The sequence below is a fragment of the Ursus arctos genome, unplaced genomic scaffold (genome assembly GCF_023065955.2).
Source record: "Ursus arctos isolate Adak ecotype North America unplaced genomic scaffold, UrsArc2.0 scaffold_1, whole genome shotgun sequence".
Lineage (NCBI taxonomy): Eukaryota > Metazoa > Chordata > Mammalia > Carnivora > Ursidae > Ursus > Ursus arctos.
The window spans coordinates 74657440-74674763 of NW_026622763.1; the positions used below are offsets into that span (position 1 = coordinate 74657440).

At 38.0% G+C, this 17324-nt stretch overlaps 1 protein-coding gene across 1 annotated transcript in view; it reads right to left on the minus strand.

Annotated features, from left to right (window-relative positions):
* Window positions 1-17324, minus strand: part of SATB2 (SATB homeobox 2) — a 181496-nt gene that overhangs the window by 62888 nt on the left and 101284 nt on the right. The window contains exon 7 of the mRNA XM_057303763.1: window positions 7693-8165. Coding sequence (XP_057159746.1) covers window positions 7693-8165 — 473 coding nt within the window. The remainder of the gene's footprint in view (window positions 1-7692; window positions 8166-17324) is intronic.

Genomic DNA, 17324 nt, shown 5'->3' on the forward strand with positions numbered 1-17324 from the left:
TTTTATGAAGCAAGCAGGGCCATCTTTTCCTACTTTATTAATTTAATGTTGAAATCAAAAGAGGGTGTATTATTTGCTTCAAAACCCAATAACATGTTCATGCCTGATCTGCAGCATTTCATATTTACAGGCCATCTTTCAGTGGATGGACTTCCTTTTTCTCACAGGTTTCCTTGTCATTTTATAACCAGCTCACTGGACCATGGAGTCAAGACCTCTGAGTTTACATTGTGTTCTATTCCTGTATGACTTGCTGAGTGCCCGTATCTCTATTGCATGGTAAGAAATAATGATGGCCGGGACCAGAGGCTGGCCAAGAAATAATTCTGAATATCTTGGAGGTCAAGTTTTCTACAAACATATACTGTATGTGTAATTAAATCAAGCCTATCTTTGGCTAACAATATGTATAAATCAAACACAAGACTTTCTTCTCCCCAAAATTGACTGGTAATGCACTTAAGTTCAGATTTCCAAATACTTTGGTTGCTAAAATGTTCATATTGTTGTTACATATCTCTTCCTGTGTATTTGCTAAACAAAATACAACGCTTAGCAAGTCCTTAGGCATTTTTAACCTTCATAATATAGGTGTACATATACCATAAACATGGCGCTGATAAAGCTTAAAAGCAAAATCCGTGTCATTTCACACAGACATGTACATTTCTAGCCATTGACCTCACTGCCGACTTCCCTGATACATCATTCAATCTAATTTTCCAATCTGTTGAAAACATTCTCCAGTTGCTGAGTCACTTCATAAAATTGTATTTATGACCCTGGCTTTAAGTTTCTTCAAATGATGTGGCTTTGATGAGTAAACAGCAGATTCTTTGCAAAGTCTCATAAAAAATAAAAAGTAGTCAAATAAGGACAGGTCAACCAAATGACTTCTCAAAGGATTTTTAAAATCCTTTTCTCTATCAGATAAGACAACGATGAACAACTTTTTCAAGCAAGGTATTTGACAAAAGGTTGCAAATTGTGTAACTCAGTGACTTTTGCATCAAACTGAAGAAGGAACAAGATACCAAATTAGAGGCCTACTGTTACAGAATAGCACATTTTGTGAAACACATCTGTGCTTCTACTGAAAACTTGTTTCTAAGAATTGGCTCAGGAGAACTACCTGAAACAGAAAATGGACCTGAACTTTCTGAGTTGTGATGTAATCTGCTAGAGGAAAAAAGAAAAATAACTCTATTATATAAATAATGAATGTCGCAAAAGTCTCATTTCCAAACTATAGAAACTTCTTACTGCTGATTCCTTGTGTAAGAAGATTTCCTGAACTTTATCTATCCTCAAGGTAAGGGGATAGTAGTGCAGAGAGGGGACGTGGATGACACCTAATTTCCCTCTTCTGGCACTCTAATGCTCCCATTCACATGGGGCAGGGCATCTGTTCCAATGGATTTAGTCTCGTTTGGATCAAAGCTTCCTCTACTTCATTTAACAGATTTGCTCAGACGGAAGGTCTCAGAAGAGAACAATGTTAGCAAATGGGGGATTTCTGAACTTATGAATATGTAGGTCATTGGATTTTTAAATAAATTAGAGAATAGTTTATCTATTAAGGAAGACTCAGTGTACATATTTTATGAAACCATCCTTATTATAGGTCAGTGGACATCCCACAACCATTCCTTGCTAATATTAAGTCTTTTAAAATACTGTCATAAACCTTTTTATAGTGTCACAAGCCTCTGATTTTTTTAAGTCCATAAAATGAAAAGGGGCAAAAGAACTTCACTCAAGGTTCAGATTCATAATCAGTCAAAAAGTATAGATGTAAACACAATAAAGAGGCAAGCAACTTATCTAAGGTCCGTAGGCCTAGTAAACGAAAGTATACCTACACTAAATAAATTCAGGATATCAGCAAGAGAACATGAATTGCAAAAGAAAGGAAGGTAAACTCTTAAAAAAAAAAAAAAAGAAGGAAGGAGAGAGGGAGGGACAAAAAAAAGGAAAAGAAAAAGAAATTAGAGCACTGGTCCTATTATTTCTTGAAATTATTAGTCCTACAAACACTACTTGCATCACTGATAGAGCACTGGAGATAAGGTGGGCAAGGGAGCAAAGCTACTGTGAAACTCACACGAATTACATAATTCACCATTCAGACTCAATAAGGACGGTTTTCATTTAAGTCAAGTTTGAAAGATCTCAGGGCTTCAAATCCAGTATCTGTTTCAGTCTCATTCCCTCTCTTTTTATTTCTTTTTCTCTCCCCCACATTTGACATCCATAAGTAAATCTTGACAATATCAGTATCAGTCCATGGAATTCAGATTAAAATAATAATAGTGATAAAATTTTTGAGAGAAAGTAGTACAGTAAAAAAAATCTACACTATTCCCATAGTGACATTTTACTTTAGATTTGGAAGGTAATAGGCATAAAATTGAAGATAAGTTTTATTCAACCTACTAACCCCATGATATACCCAAAAGCCAATTTAGACTAGCAGTGGCACTGATCCATAATCTGGGATAAAAAGCACATCCTGAGATAGATTCCTGTGCAAGTGATTTATTAAGGAAGTGTTTCTGAGGGAAACTGGTGAGGAAGTGGGATAAGCAGGGCAGGGAAGGGAAGGGAAGAAGCTCAAGCAGTCCCTGCCTCAGCCTTGTCTGCAGAGAGCTCTGGAATAGAAGTCACACTTCAGAGCTGTCCCTACTATTGGAGGCAGGGAAGCTGGGCTTTCATCCTCCTGCACCTATCAGACACTGGTTAAGTATTTCCAGCTCTCTGCCAGTGTGAGGCAAGCAAAATCCAGTAGCCTAAGGAAAGTCCTTTGAATGAAAAGCTGACTAGCAGTCGTTAGTTTCTAGAAGTAAAAGTAGGGGGACAGGGGGTGGGGGAGAATTAGGACACCAAAAACAGAGGAGGCATGTTATCTGCCTCAGCTTCCTCTGGTGTATTGACCATACCACCTCACTTTGTGACCATAGGTAACAGAAACACTTAGAAATATATCACAGGATTGCCTGAAAATTAATGACCAGGTCAGAAAACATCTTATCTCTCACTTGTCATAGAAGTCCTCAGAGACCCAAAAAGTGGGATTAACCTTTTCCTACCAAAAGACTAATAAAGAAGAAAGTGATGATGCTCAAAATATATTTTACGTAAGGTCATAATGACAAAAACAGGCTTCCACGATCCTGACAGCACAGGCAGGATATGATGCGCTGTTACACCCTGCATCTAGAACGAAATTAATCTCGTGCCCATGCTGAAGATTTGATATCCTGGCATAGCATGATCTCGAGACACGCTGATTAACATAAAAATGTACTAAAAGCAAGCCCTCGGAAATACAGCTCTATTCCCTCAATTGTGTTATTTTCTACCACCAAACGATACACTTCAGTGGCAATGGATCAGATATACAAAGTAATTAATAGTTTCTCTTTGGAGAAATGGCATTTTCAAATGCTATTTATTATGAATTCGAGTTCTTCATCTGGAAGTTTTAAACACGACAAACTAGGCTGAAGCTTTTTCCCCAGCTTTAGCTTCATTTATGAATGTTGTACATTTGATTTTGTTCTATACACACACACTCTCTCTCTCTGTCTCTGGTAATTACTAGTTGTTATTGGTCCAATCATCAAGCACAAAACCAGGAACAGAACTATAGGGCGACAAATCAAGTTGCTTTTTATTGAATTTGACAATAAATGAATAATAGAGATCATGAACTATTTCGAGAAAATATTCAGTGGGGATGCCCTGGGTGACTCAGTAGGTTAAGTGTCTGCCTTCAGCTCAGGTCATGATCTCAGGGTCCTGGAATCAAGCCCCTCATTGGGCTCCCCGTTCAGCAGGGAGTCTGCTTCTCCCTCTCCCTTTGCCCCTATCCCACCGCTTGTGCGAGCATGCACATACTGTCTCAAATAAATAAATAAATCTTAAAAAAAAAAATATTTCAGTGGACTAAAGATATATTACGTATCAGTAAAGCAACTAAGTACAAGGTTGATATTGGCCTTAGGTATCCATTTAAAATAAGAGGTTCTAATCCTGTTTACTTTGAGAAAAAAAAAATTGTTGAGATTCTTTTCTATCCAAAGATCAACCATTCATTTATGTTATTATTTATAAAGTTAATGTTTGTTTATTATAGCTGGCAAATCATTATATCACCCATAAATGTCTGATTCCACTCAAAAAAGCCTAAAGTTTGGAAAATCCATGGTTGGTTTCATGGGGCACAGTACACCATATTTTCCATTTAATGATTCTGCTGGTGAAACCCAGCTGTCCAACCTTGCTGTTAGTGACTACAGTACATACAGCAAAAACAATCTGCCTGCTGACCTCCGGCTTAAGTTCAAACTATGTCATTCTGTCAATACCATCTACCTTGATTAGGTTGGGCTTTATACACAACAGGTTATGATCCCAGAGGGATGAAAAGCTTTCCCAAATTAAAAGCAGAATTTTAAAAGGAAATACTCATACATTCCTATGCAGTTTCCATTTGATATCCTCAAGGCTGGCCCATGAACTCAAACTCATGTTGATTGAAAGTGAATGTTCCTTTCTGGGTGTAGCCATCTTACAAATTTAATGGCAGGAGGAAAATAATAAAATGTGTTCCATGCTTCAATTAGACCTTTTATAACTTGGCACTTGAACGATGGCAATGCCAAAGAAAAATCATTAATCCATAAAAATAGACAAAAAGGATTGTGTAGGAGAAGAGAGACCTCCAAGATCCTAGGGCCTTGGCAGAGCATTCCCTCACACCAACATGGTCTGTCTTTTGTCTAGTCTCTCTGTGAGTCCTCTCTAAGTCTTTATGCTATTTGGATAAAATGTATACTATATTTGATTCTAAAATCCAACCATGCTTTCAATTTTATCCTTAGCCAAAGGAACTGTATATATAACCAGGCAATAAAATGTTGGCTAGCTATGAAATGCCTATTCATGCACATGAATGATAGATGAAAGAACATACACACACACACACACACACACACACACACACACACACACACACAAATGCAAAATAAAGACTTAAAGATGCATCCTTCCACTTTGTATTTAACAATAACATGCAACAGACTTACTCTAAAGGACCAGAGGTTTTCATAACCCTAGTTCGGATAACTGTGGACACACAAATGCTGCGTGAGTATTTTGAGTCAAAAAAAGAAGTCATAGAGTGATATCCGGAACATATGCAGACCTCTGTGAACCTCCAAACTCATTTTTAAATGATGTAAACTGAGTCTGTCAATAATGGAATGTATAAATTAGCTAAGAGTCAAGGGAGCAAGAGATTTCACCCTCTTGGTCTCCTGCCATACCTAATCTGTCAGCACCAAACCTCAAACAACCCCACTGTGCTTCTTCCCTGCTCCCACTCCCCTGGTTCCAGCATTCCTGGGGACTGTTACCAAACCACAGTGCTTAGTTCCATCACTAGTTCATGCCTGTTAACGTCAGCTGAGATCCCAAACTACTTCATAATTCCTTCTATCTCAGATTGAAGCCCTATCACATTCAAACTGTCAACACACTTCTGGCCTCCTTTTCAACACCAAATTCTGGAAAGAGTAATTTGTAGCCCCTGCTTCTGTAAGTCACTCCTTAACTCCTAAATTCTGGCTCCTGCCTTCTGCACCCTAATGAAATTACACTCTAAGTTTGCCAAAGGTCTCTCCCAACCAATCACCAAATTTCATGGCATGGTTCAAGCTTCTCACTCCCAGATATCTTAGTTTTGCACACATGGACAAGCCTCAGGAAACTCTACTCATGTTCTCTGTCCTCTCATTACTACCTCCCTATTCTTCCTTCTCCACCTGCTCCCCTCTACTGGCATTTCTTCTGTCCCTTTTCCTGATGAGAGTAGTGGTGATGGTTTTTCCTCCTCCTTCTCCCAACTCTTTAAATCCCAGACTCTGTCAATAAATTTCTAATCTCTTTCTCTAGCCCTGAAAACTCTTTTTAGCACCAAACTCATATTTTCAATGACTTCTGCATATCTTCATTCAAGAAATCTGCCAGCACTTCAGAGTCAAAATAGCCTAATCCAAAATAATCACTCTAACCTTACTCCAACCATCTCTTTCAGTGTTCTCCTTGATACTCTAAGTGATTACAGATCTATTCTCGGCCACAAGGCTCAAGCCTTAGCATTACGGTGGTGACACTTTCTGTCAATTTTATTTCCACAGTGCTTCCTGACTCTTGTACTCTACTTCACCACCACCAGACTAGTTCAAAACTTCTACACATTTCAGTTGGACACTTATGGCTGCTTTCTAAATGATATTTCTACCCTCTTGCTATCATGAGGGGGAAAAAGATCTTCCCAAGATCCAATTCTGATTACTCGATCACAGCATATTCCTACATAAGACCTTCAGTGGTTTCCAGTGCCTATTAAAGTTCAAAGTTCCTACCATGGCCCTAAGACCTTTTTTGATCTGTTTCCGCCTTTTAAGTTTTATTATCTAGCTTTGCTATCAACTACCAACTATTCCCACACTAGCCTGACTCAGCACTTTTCTCATTAATTCCTTTAGCTTAAAATACCGTTCTTCTCCATCTTTGTCTGTTAAATTATATTTATTCTTCAAGGTCTAACTTTCTAGCAATTTAATACTCATGTCAGGTGTTTACATATGTGCTGGCCCATGATCTTTTTCACCTTTGCATCTGCACAGAGCTTAGCTTCCTGCCCTACATTTAGTAGAGTGGCCAGACTTAAACCTACTGTCCTCTTGAAGACACCATATTCATCTTACTGTGAGTACTCCTTATGACCTGCTCCTCACGGAGTTATGACCCACTACAACCACGCTTATTCTCCTACACTATTCACGTTACTTCTCATTTTACTTTCATTATTTGAATATATATTTTTTATTACCAGGTCATTAGCTCTTTGAGATTAGCACATTTATTTTTTTTTTGTTACTCATATAAGGACTAAATTAGTGTTTCTCAAAGTATGGCTCCCAGACCAGCAGCATCAGAATCACCTGGGACCTTGTTACAAATGAACATTCCCAGGTCCCACCCCAGACTATGGAATCAGAAACTCTGAGATGAGGGCCTCAATAAAAACCAGATATACATAAGTAAACTGTTTATCTTTTTATCATTTAGTATTATATTGGCATGTAATTCCCCTAAAACATTAAAAAATATAAGTAAACTATTACCACTTTATCAATGTCTTAAATCTACTTGTATATTTCGAAAGGTTTTTAAAAAAATTATAGAAATTATGACATTAATGATACTCTTTTTATGAAGTTCAAAAACAAAGTAAATAATAGATTGTATATGCATAAATAGTTTTAGAACTAGTTTTTAAAAAAACAAGTGAATGATAACCACAAATTCAAGATCAGGGTTACATCTGGGGAAAAGCAGATGGAGAAGATGAGGGAAGACAGGAGCACACAGGCCCAAGTCACTGGTAACATTCTGGGTCCCGAGTTGGGTGGTAGGTTCACAGATATTCGTTACCTTACTGAAATTAATTACAGCCATATATGGATCACTGATGACATTATTTCCCAAACTAAGGATTACTAGTTAATTCTGAGTGCTCCGAGATCCATAAAAAAATTTTTAAAGGGATTAAAAAGATGTCAAAATCTGTCCTTAGTATTATTCTTAACCACCAATTGTCATGTTCAGTGCTAATCATACCTGTGTGCGGTTGAATGCCACTCTTGCAAAGACAGCTTGGGACACACTGGCCCTCTTCAGCTCATCTCTGACTTGCTGGTAGATATCTGGAGATACTTCTACGGAAGAATTGGTTGGTTCTGGCTTAACTGCTCTGGGAATGGGCGGATGGTTCAGGAACTGCTGGTTGATGGCTTGAGGATGCTGGTGAGCCAGGAGCCGGCTAACAGCAATCTGTTGGTTTATCAGATGGGCCATGGCTATTTGTTGCCTAACAAGTTGTGGACTGAGCTGGGGAGAAAGAAGACCAGGGCTCATGATGGGTTGTAATGCGGGCACTTGGTTTCGGATTGGAGTACTGTGGTGGATTTGGCTATGAGGAGACTGTTCGTTGGTTTTCCCCAAGGATGCCAGCTGGTTCATATTTGGTAAATGCATTGGACGCTGGCCCAGAACACAATAGTCTGAAAGGTTTTCTCGTTCCACTCTTTCCACTGTTAAGAGATAAAAATGATAATTTGTCATTATTTTCATTGGTTTAATTTATTGCTAATATATGTAGTACTGAATTATCATATTTTTGGTATATTAATGACATAATCTTTTCATACAAAGCTGGAAGCCCCAGAGTAAAAGTGAGTTATCCTCCCTGCAAAATGTTACAATAATACGTTTTTTCAGAGGTGATATGAAAGTAATAATATATACCAGTTCATTTTTCTTAAATTCTTAAAAGTGGGCATTTTATTGAATAACCAAGACAGAAACCACTAAGCATGATAAATTCTAAACCTCTCATATTCCCAAGCTCTCTCATCTCCCTCATCACCCTCTGTTATAAAAACACCAGCTGTTCTCATCTTCTGTAGTTTGTGGTTAATGGTGTAGTTCATGGTTATCAGGAAATGACAAGGACAACATCTCCTGCCAAATTAACTGCCACCTCCTAATAAAAATCTCACACAGTTAGTATTATACAACTATAGGAACATTCATAGAAAATGTGTACCATGTAGTATATCCTCTTATCTACTCACTTGTTATCTTTGTTATAGGAATATTTCTTTAAGAAATGGATATGTTAATAATTTTGATATGCACTAGGATAAGAAAAAAATTTCACAATATTAATAACATTGCCTTGACTTTCCATTGTATAAGATGCTCCCCACCTTCCCCCCCCCCCGCCCAGGATATAGACCTTATTACATTTTACTGCACTTTACTAGTAAAGATTTAAGGAATAACCGGGAAAGGCAGAAGAAAAAGAAAGTATCGTATATGTTCAAACATGTGGCAGATGTTTTTTCCTCCCCCAAGAATATTTCCCAGAAAAGAGCAAATCACCTCATAGCCAAATTCTTTCTTTTTTAAAGATTTTATTTATTCATTTCAGAGAGAGAGAGCAAGCATGGGGGGGGGGTGAGGGGCAGAGGAAGAAGCAAACTCCCTGCTGAGCATGGAGCTAATGCAGCAATGGATCCCAGGACCCTGGGATCATGACCTGAGCTGAAGTCAGACGCTTAACCAACGGACCCAAAGCACCCCTCATAGTCAAATCTTATCTAAATCTCAGTATCACGTTATTATGTAAAACAAAGGTTGGTTTGGAGAAAACATATTAGGCTGAAATAACCTCCATCGTTACTAGTTTTAAACCCTTACAGATGAAATTTAACAAAATCTGGTATTTTTAAAAAATATTTATTTATCTGAGAGAGAGTGGGAGGGGGAGTGGCAGAGGGAGAGGAGAAAGGGAAGCTTAAGCAGACTCTGAGCTGAATGCAGAGCCCAACACTGGATGCTGGGCTCAATCACACGACCCTGAGATCATGACCTGAGCTGAAATCAAGGGGCAGATGCTTAACCAATTGAGCCACTCAGGTGCCCCAACAAAATCTGTTCTTTACAGCAAAAATTCCAAACAGATTTAGTAGTTATTTCTTACAATTGCAAATGCTGGATATGATCATGTAAAACCCTATTAAGGTAACATTAAAGAACAAGAGCTCAAAAGTAGTCACCTATAGGACAAATTTTAAAAATAATTGTCCCACTATTCTGCAAATGATGCTGTAGTTTGGCATAAGGTTTACAATGGCAGAATCATATTTGTACCAAAAAGTTCAAAGTCTCAAAAAAAACTTAAGCAGGAATAGCTAGGAATAGTCCTAGAAAACTGGGTAAGTCCTAGAAAACTGGGTAAGTGAAAACATGGGGTTCTGTAATGACAGAAATACAAGTGCCAAATCACATGTGAAGAATTTGAATAAAATCAGGCAATGAAATTTAAAAGTAGAGAAAAATAGTATGTCTAATTAATATTTTATGTAATATATGATTTTAAAATACATATGTGGAAGTTAATTAATTGTTAATTAAAATGTAAGTAAATATTTGACCATTTTATCCATATGTTTTAGGGTTTTATATATTCAAAACTTCTCATTGGGAAAATAAACATTAGTTTCTTGGGATCACCTTATATTCAGACATATACAGTATTTATTCCTGCTTTGCTTAAAAAAACAAAATGAATGCTTAACTTTCCTATGAACCCCCAAATAAGTAAAGCTTACCTCAGACTTCTTTAAAGGTGCAATTTCTAACTTAATCCTTTCAATGTCATTCATTTAGTTGTATCCACCTTTCCTTCACAAGGTTCAAGGAGAACAAATTTTTTTAATCTTATCCTCTAAATGCAAACACTTTTCAGTCATTGTATTAAACTCTAAGGTATACAATCTTAAAACCAAACCAAGCAAGTGGTTGAGAGCCTTCCAAAGGTAATGTAACACAGTCTCCATTCGACAGGAATGACTGTTATGATTCCCTCCCTGAAAGAAGTGGAGGAGCCCCACACTGTGTCTGGAGTAAAGCTGTACTTTATAGGCAGAAATACTTGGCACCTACTAGACATTTGGTTCACTTTTGTTTAATTCCTTTTTAATTCAGCCAAAATAAAGGCAAATTCAAATATGAAATTATGTTTTCAGGTACCTAATAAGTACAAGTTTTATCCATTTCTTTTTCTACTTAAAAAAAATATAGAACCATCCATTTATAGCATGCATTCTTTGATCAAAAGCTAATTTCCCAAAATTTTGGTATTTTCATTCTTCAGTGGATTAATTACACTTTCTTGAAATATATCTAAATAGGGGCTCCTGGGCGGCTCAGTCAGTTAAGTGTCTGACTTTGGCTCAGGTCATGATCTCAGGGTCCTGGGACTGAGCCCCACATCAGGCTCCCACTTAGCGGGGAGTCTGCTAGTCCCTCTGCCCCTCCCCCACACTTGTGCTCCCTCCCTCTCTCTCTCTCTCTCTCAAATAATAAAATCTTTTTTTTTTAAAGATTTTATTTATTTATTTGACAGAGAGAGAGGCAGTGAGAGAGGGAACACAAGCAGGGGGAATGGGAGAGGGAGAGGGAGAAGCAGGCTTCCCACTGTGCAGGGAGCCCAATGTGGGGCCCGATTCCAGAATGCTGGGATCACAACCTGAGCCGAAGGCAAACGCTTAACGAATGAGCCACCCAGGTGCCCCAAATAAATAAAATCTTTTTAAAAAAATTTTAAAAAAGAAATATATCTAAATCACATCATTAATAGAAAACTCTATTCACAGATCTAGTCACAATGATACACACAATTAAGCATTAACGTCAGAGCTCCAAAAAACCTATATGAATTGGTGCAATAAGAATCAGAATAATGTTACTCCATATTCCTTTAAGATTATACATAGTATGTCCTTTTTCTTCCGGGTTCTCAGATCCTTATAAATTCATACACTTAAAAACTGGGACGGTGGAAGTGTCCAGAAGGACACGCAGTAACACCATGAAGTACTAACTCCTTAGAAAACCAAAATGAAGCGATTGCAAAGGCAAATGCCTACACACCCAGGTAGAGAACAAAAGGCAGAGAAGCCAGCTGCAGAGGTACCAGGGGAGTAAGAGAAGGCCTGCCAGTCCAGAGGAAGGGGCCGCTACATTGCCTCAGCCAGTTTTTGTGTTTTTCATATTGTCATTTCTTCAGACATTTTTTCAAGAAAATGGTAAATCTGGATTATTACATGACAGTGCCTATTTTTCAAGTATTATTAATTAATTCCATTTGCAAAACACAACAAATGCCAAACAAAGCGTATCTGAAAACTGGATACTGCCTATAGACTACCTATAAGACTAAAGATACCCCTTAAGTTATTAAAGAAAAAAATATCCAACAGCACTCTTTAAAGATGGTAAGGCAGACCTGATTCAGGACCATTGCAATAGGTGTAGGGACCCCTGCAATGGGATTTTATGGTGGGGGAGAGAGACTGGACTCAACTCCGAATACAGCATAAGCACATGGGAATTTAAAGCCAAAGAGCAGGGTGGGGGTCGGTGGATAGAAAATTACTAAGAGGAGACATCAAGAGTAAAGGGGGGGGGGGTTCTGGCTAAACTGTCCTAACAGGATTCTTTTGCTGAAGACAGGCCAGAGTGATCAGACATCACCTGGGGGATGGTGGAAGATGAGGAACCCTATCAGATATCGAGGGGTGATCAGATATAGAGGGTGGGGGGGTTCAGGTTAAACTGACTTAGCAGGGTTCTTACTAAAACTGATTTTACAAGGAAGTGCACAGATGGGCCATGGAGAAAATTTAGAAGCCTGAATAAAAAGTTTGGTCAAACGAAGAATCTTTGTCACTGTTTTTCAGTGTCTGACAGCTCTACCAATAAAAGCTAAGTTTTTTTTAACTTCCTAAGAATGAAGAAAGAAAGAAAAAAAAAAATCATCATCCTTACTCTTAAGAATGCCTAAAAATCAAGTGCTGATCAACAGGCTGCATCTCCACTGACCCGAGGAGTGTATGGTTTCCGTAACAATTTGTACAGATTTTGCCAAACTTGAAAACCTTTTTCATTTTTTTCTGCTACCACTCTCAGAAAAATATCAGAATAATATTTTAGCCTCTAAAGTCACAGCAGGTGAAAGAAAAATGCTTAAAATAAAATAAAAAGTCATGGGGTGCCCTCGTGGCTCAGTCGTTAAGCATCTGCCTTTGGCCCGGGTCGTGGTCCCAGGTTCCTGGGATTGAGCACCGCATCGGGCTCCCTGCTCCGCTGGGAGCCTGCTTCTTCCTCTCCCACTCCCCCTGCTTGTGTTCCCTCTCTCGCTGGCTCTCTCTCTCTCTCTCTCTGTCAAATAAATAAATAAATAAAATCATTTAAAAAATTAATTAAAATTTTTTTTAAAAAGTCAGAGGAGCATCACAGTGTACTAGACTCCATCTGAAAATTGAGCTTGTGCATTCATTATTTCTTTTCCTTTTTTCTTCCTTCCGTCCTTCCTTCTTCCTTCCTCCTTCCCTCTCTACCTCTCTTTCTTTCTTTTTAAATGTATTTGAAAGTAATCACAATGGCTGAAATGTAGACCTAACAGCAGTGCCTGATTTTGTGTTTTGATTCTTGCCAATAAAAAACATAATATTAAGTCTGTCTTAAACTAAACTAAGTCCGAAGACAACATCTTTGCTCTGAGGGTCCATCTTATCTCTGCAATATTCAGCTGTGAAAAAGAAATCCTGAAAAAAGTGAAGGATAAATGGTAGTCTTGCCTCTGATGATGAAAGCAATGTTCACATTCACAACCAAAAATGTTCTCAATAAAGGAAAAATGCTTACTTATTAAAGAGACATAAAAAACACAACCACTTCCAGGGCTTTGAATCAGAGCTGCAATTTAATTCACACTGAATTTGATTCTACTGTTGCTGAAGTCCTGAAGGGGATCTGTGGGGTTGGGAAGTGTCTGGGAAGGAATGATGTTTCCAGCTTCAAGTTCAAGTCTCCAAATGGGATGTGGCTTGAGGAACTGAAAAGGGCAAGTGGGGCTGAAATATTTCTATGCCACGTAGCTGAGAGGCTTTCTGTAGCTCTCCTAACCTCTGGGGAAGGGTCTCAGTCCAGGGGCCTTGCAGGTGAACAGTTCAGATCTGGAGTCTGCTCAGGTTTCTGAGAAACTCGGGGTTCCAGGGTATCTTACAGATTCCTCTGAGCTTTCAGGAATGCGTGAAAACTTCAGGAAATGAGAAACCATTATCTAACCACTCTCTGAACTCCTGGGATTCTACTTAACTCTAAAGTAGGAGAGGCCTTTGTAGCCCTGCATTAGAATTTCAGGAGCTTCTAGAGCCTTCCCAAGTTCACAGAGTTAATGTTCTAACCAACCAACAGCACCTATAACCATTAGCTATTTAGTGGCCATGATTGCTGGTTATGGCTGGTTGTTCATAGACTAGAAAGTCATACTCTTCTCCAGTGATTAATCTGCATTACAATTGAAAGATATTTGGTGCAAAAATCTCATTTTATTTAAGCAATTTTACAGTATATCCAGGAAGTCAAGTATTTATCTTAATTATCACAAATCCCTGATACATATTTATATTTTATGTACATTGTACATTTCAGGTACTATTCAGGAGTATAGTCCTTGAACCGTCAAAATCCATATCACCTGGAAGACTGTCAGAAATACAAATGAATGGGCTCCAAATCAGAATCTCTTAGAGTTCTTATGTACACTAAGAGTCCAGTGATTCTTATGGACGCTAAAGTTTGAGCATCAACATCTCTATCGTCTTTGTTTTTGTTGTCTTTTGAAATTCTACCAGATAGCTACCAGGTAATTTTTATGTACACTAAAGTTTGAGAATCACTGTTTTATCTTGTCTTTGCTTTTACGCTGTTGTCTTTTTTTTTTTTTTAAGATTTTATTTATTTATTTATTTACTTATTTTAGAGAGAGAGAGAGAGTGCGTGTGTAAGCAGGGGGTGGAGCTGAGGGAGAGGGAGATGGAGAATACCAAGCAGACTCCATGCTGAGTGAGCGTGGAGCCCGACATGGGGCTGGATCTCACAACCCCAAGATCATGACCTGGGCCAAAATCAAGAGTTGGATTCTTAACCGACTGAGCCACCCAGACTCTGCTCCTTAAGTTCTTGTCCTTTGAGACTATGCGGGACACTTACTAACTGTCAAAGTCTGTTGTCAGGTTTTTTTTTTTTTCTCTAATCTTACTTAACATTCACTACATCATACATGTATAAACATTTTTAAAAATGTATGTGATAAATCTTTAGTTTTTGTTGACGGCCACATTATATTGAAGGAGCACTGAACTGGACCCGGTATTAGAAAGCTGTACTCAAACCTGCATTCTACCCCTTAATAGCTGTGGGGCCTCCTTCAGCAAGTTCGAGATTCTCTGGCCCTCAGTCTTGCCGTAGGGAAAATATTATTATCTCAGATTTGTATGAGTAAAGTTTAGATGATTCGTATCTATGTGAAAGATCTTTGTCAAAGCACTATTGTAAATTTCAGAAAAATATCTGTATAATTATGATTAACAGATTAGGCTTCCCATTTCAAAACTTCCTGATTAAGACACTCTGACAAATGTCTGCTGTTTCTCAAAGGTCACCTGAAAAACTGCAATCTTTTCTTTTTTTCAAGTAACTATGCCATGTTACATCATATCACTTTTAAAAATAAATCCTATACTTTAAAAGAACTCCTTATCAGTATAGAATCACATGCCTCACGGTATACACAGGGGTATGTTGCTATTCAGTTTCACCAAATGAGGCTTAGTAGTTGATATTCTGACCTTCAAATCAGGATGCAGAATAGATGGGAAATAAAATGATATAATCTCACAACTCTTGAAATTAAATGTATAGAAATGCTACACAAATACTGCTCTAAGTTTCAAAGTTAATATGAATAAAAATGAAAAAAAAAACCTTAAGGAATAAAATATGCTTTAAGTGTATACATGTTACATCAACCAAAAGAAAGAAAGAAAATACCCTACAGTTTTTTTTTAAAGTAAATGTTTAATGTCTTATTTTTATTTTCCAGGGAATGAGTAGGCATCAAAATGTCCACACTTAAAAAAAACAAAAACATAATTTTTCCTCTTTAGTTCAGTGCTTTTCTCGGTTGGATTTCATTGTTTTTATTTTGTCTATTTGCTGCAGATGCTATGTAAAGTAAATCTATCTACTAAAATTTCAGTACTCAAAACATACTCCAATGACTAAATGCCCCAAAATATACTTGCTGGAGACAATTTCAGAGCAAAAGGAGACATCTGATTGGCACACATCATATGCCTGTCAATCACAGTAAGACGGCACAGGATAGGTGCAAAGAGCAAACTGGGATATATAGGGCCTAGGTTCTAACTTCCCCGGTGATTTGGGGATTACCTGTAAAATAGAAAGGATTATCTGTAAATTGTTTTTTCTTTTTTTTTAAAGATTTTATTTATTTATTCGACAGAGATAGAGACAGCCAGAGAGAGAGGGAACACAAGCAGGGGGAGTGGGAGAGGAAGAAGCAGGCTCATAGCAGAGGAGCCTGATGTGGGGCTCGATCCCATAACGCCGGGATCATGCCCTGAGCCGAAGGCAGACGCTTAACCGCTGTGCCACCCAGGTGCCCCTGTAAATTGGTTTTAAAGTAACCTTCCAGGTTACTTACCTAATAGTATCTTAAAGCGTATTGCTGCTGGGATTTTCAGAACAATTCCCTTTCTCAGAATATCTTCTTCTGCTTCTTGACTCTTTGGCAAGAATTTAAGACTTTCCTAAGATAATCTCTCTTTGCAAAACTCCCCATTGCAACAAGAATAATAGTTTATACAGTGACACTGAGGTAGATGCCGTATTGCTCTTGCAGGTTTATCTAGCAATGCCACTTAAAAGACTGATAAAATTTCCAGAACTATGAACCTAGTGTTTTAATGCAAACCTTAACACAGTTGCTTTTGTGAAATAACCCTGGGGGTCTGTCCATACTTAGAAAGCTGTGGAAAGCAATGAATTGGGTAAAAGGCTTTGCAATGAGAAATTTCTGGAATTTCTGGCCTATGGATTTTTCCTAAAACCATTAAGATGCTTATGCAAATGTAAACGGATTAGCATGAATGAGTGCTAATGCAGTCCTTAATAAGATAACACTCTAGTATTCCCTAGAACATCTCCTGGAAATCCTGGATAGAAGAATATAAGGCGGGGGGCGGGGGGGATGGCAGAATTTCTCTGTGACTCCTTCAACTCAAAAAGTACTCTGGAAGTGATTCTACGAAGGCATGACACAGGTTTGCCTCTTGAACTCTTGGTAGAAAAGTTGCCAATCAAATTGATAATTTCAAATTGGTACCCAAACCTTGGAATATAGACAAAGATATTCCTGAGTATATCATTGCCTTGGATTTTCAAACCTCCACCCCAGGCTCCTTGCTCCCCAAACCTTAGGCCCAAAAACTTGGAGCCCAAGTTATCTTTTTAAAGATAATGATCCCATCTAATACCAGAGAGGTCAGATAATTTGTTCAATGTCAAATAGCTGCCCAAATGCAGATAAATATTTAGGAATATTCAAAATGATTAGGGCTGCTGGCATGAGGTCTCATAAGCATAATAAAGAAACCACATGACCAGTAAAAACTAGTTTGTTTGTTTTTTTCCTCTTTCTCTGCATTACTCAAAGTTAACTTCTTAGGGCCTACATAGATCACAAATACTTCCTAATGAATTTTCTTTAGAGAAAAATGTGTATTATAAGTGCAGAAATTCTCATAACTGTC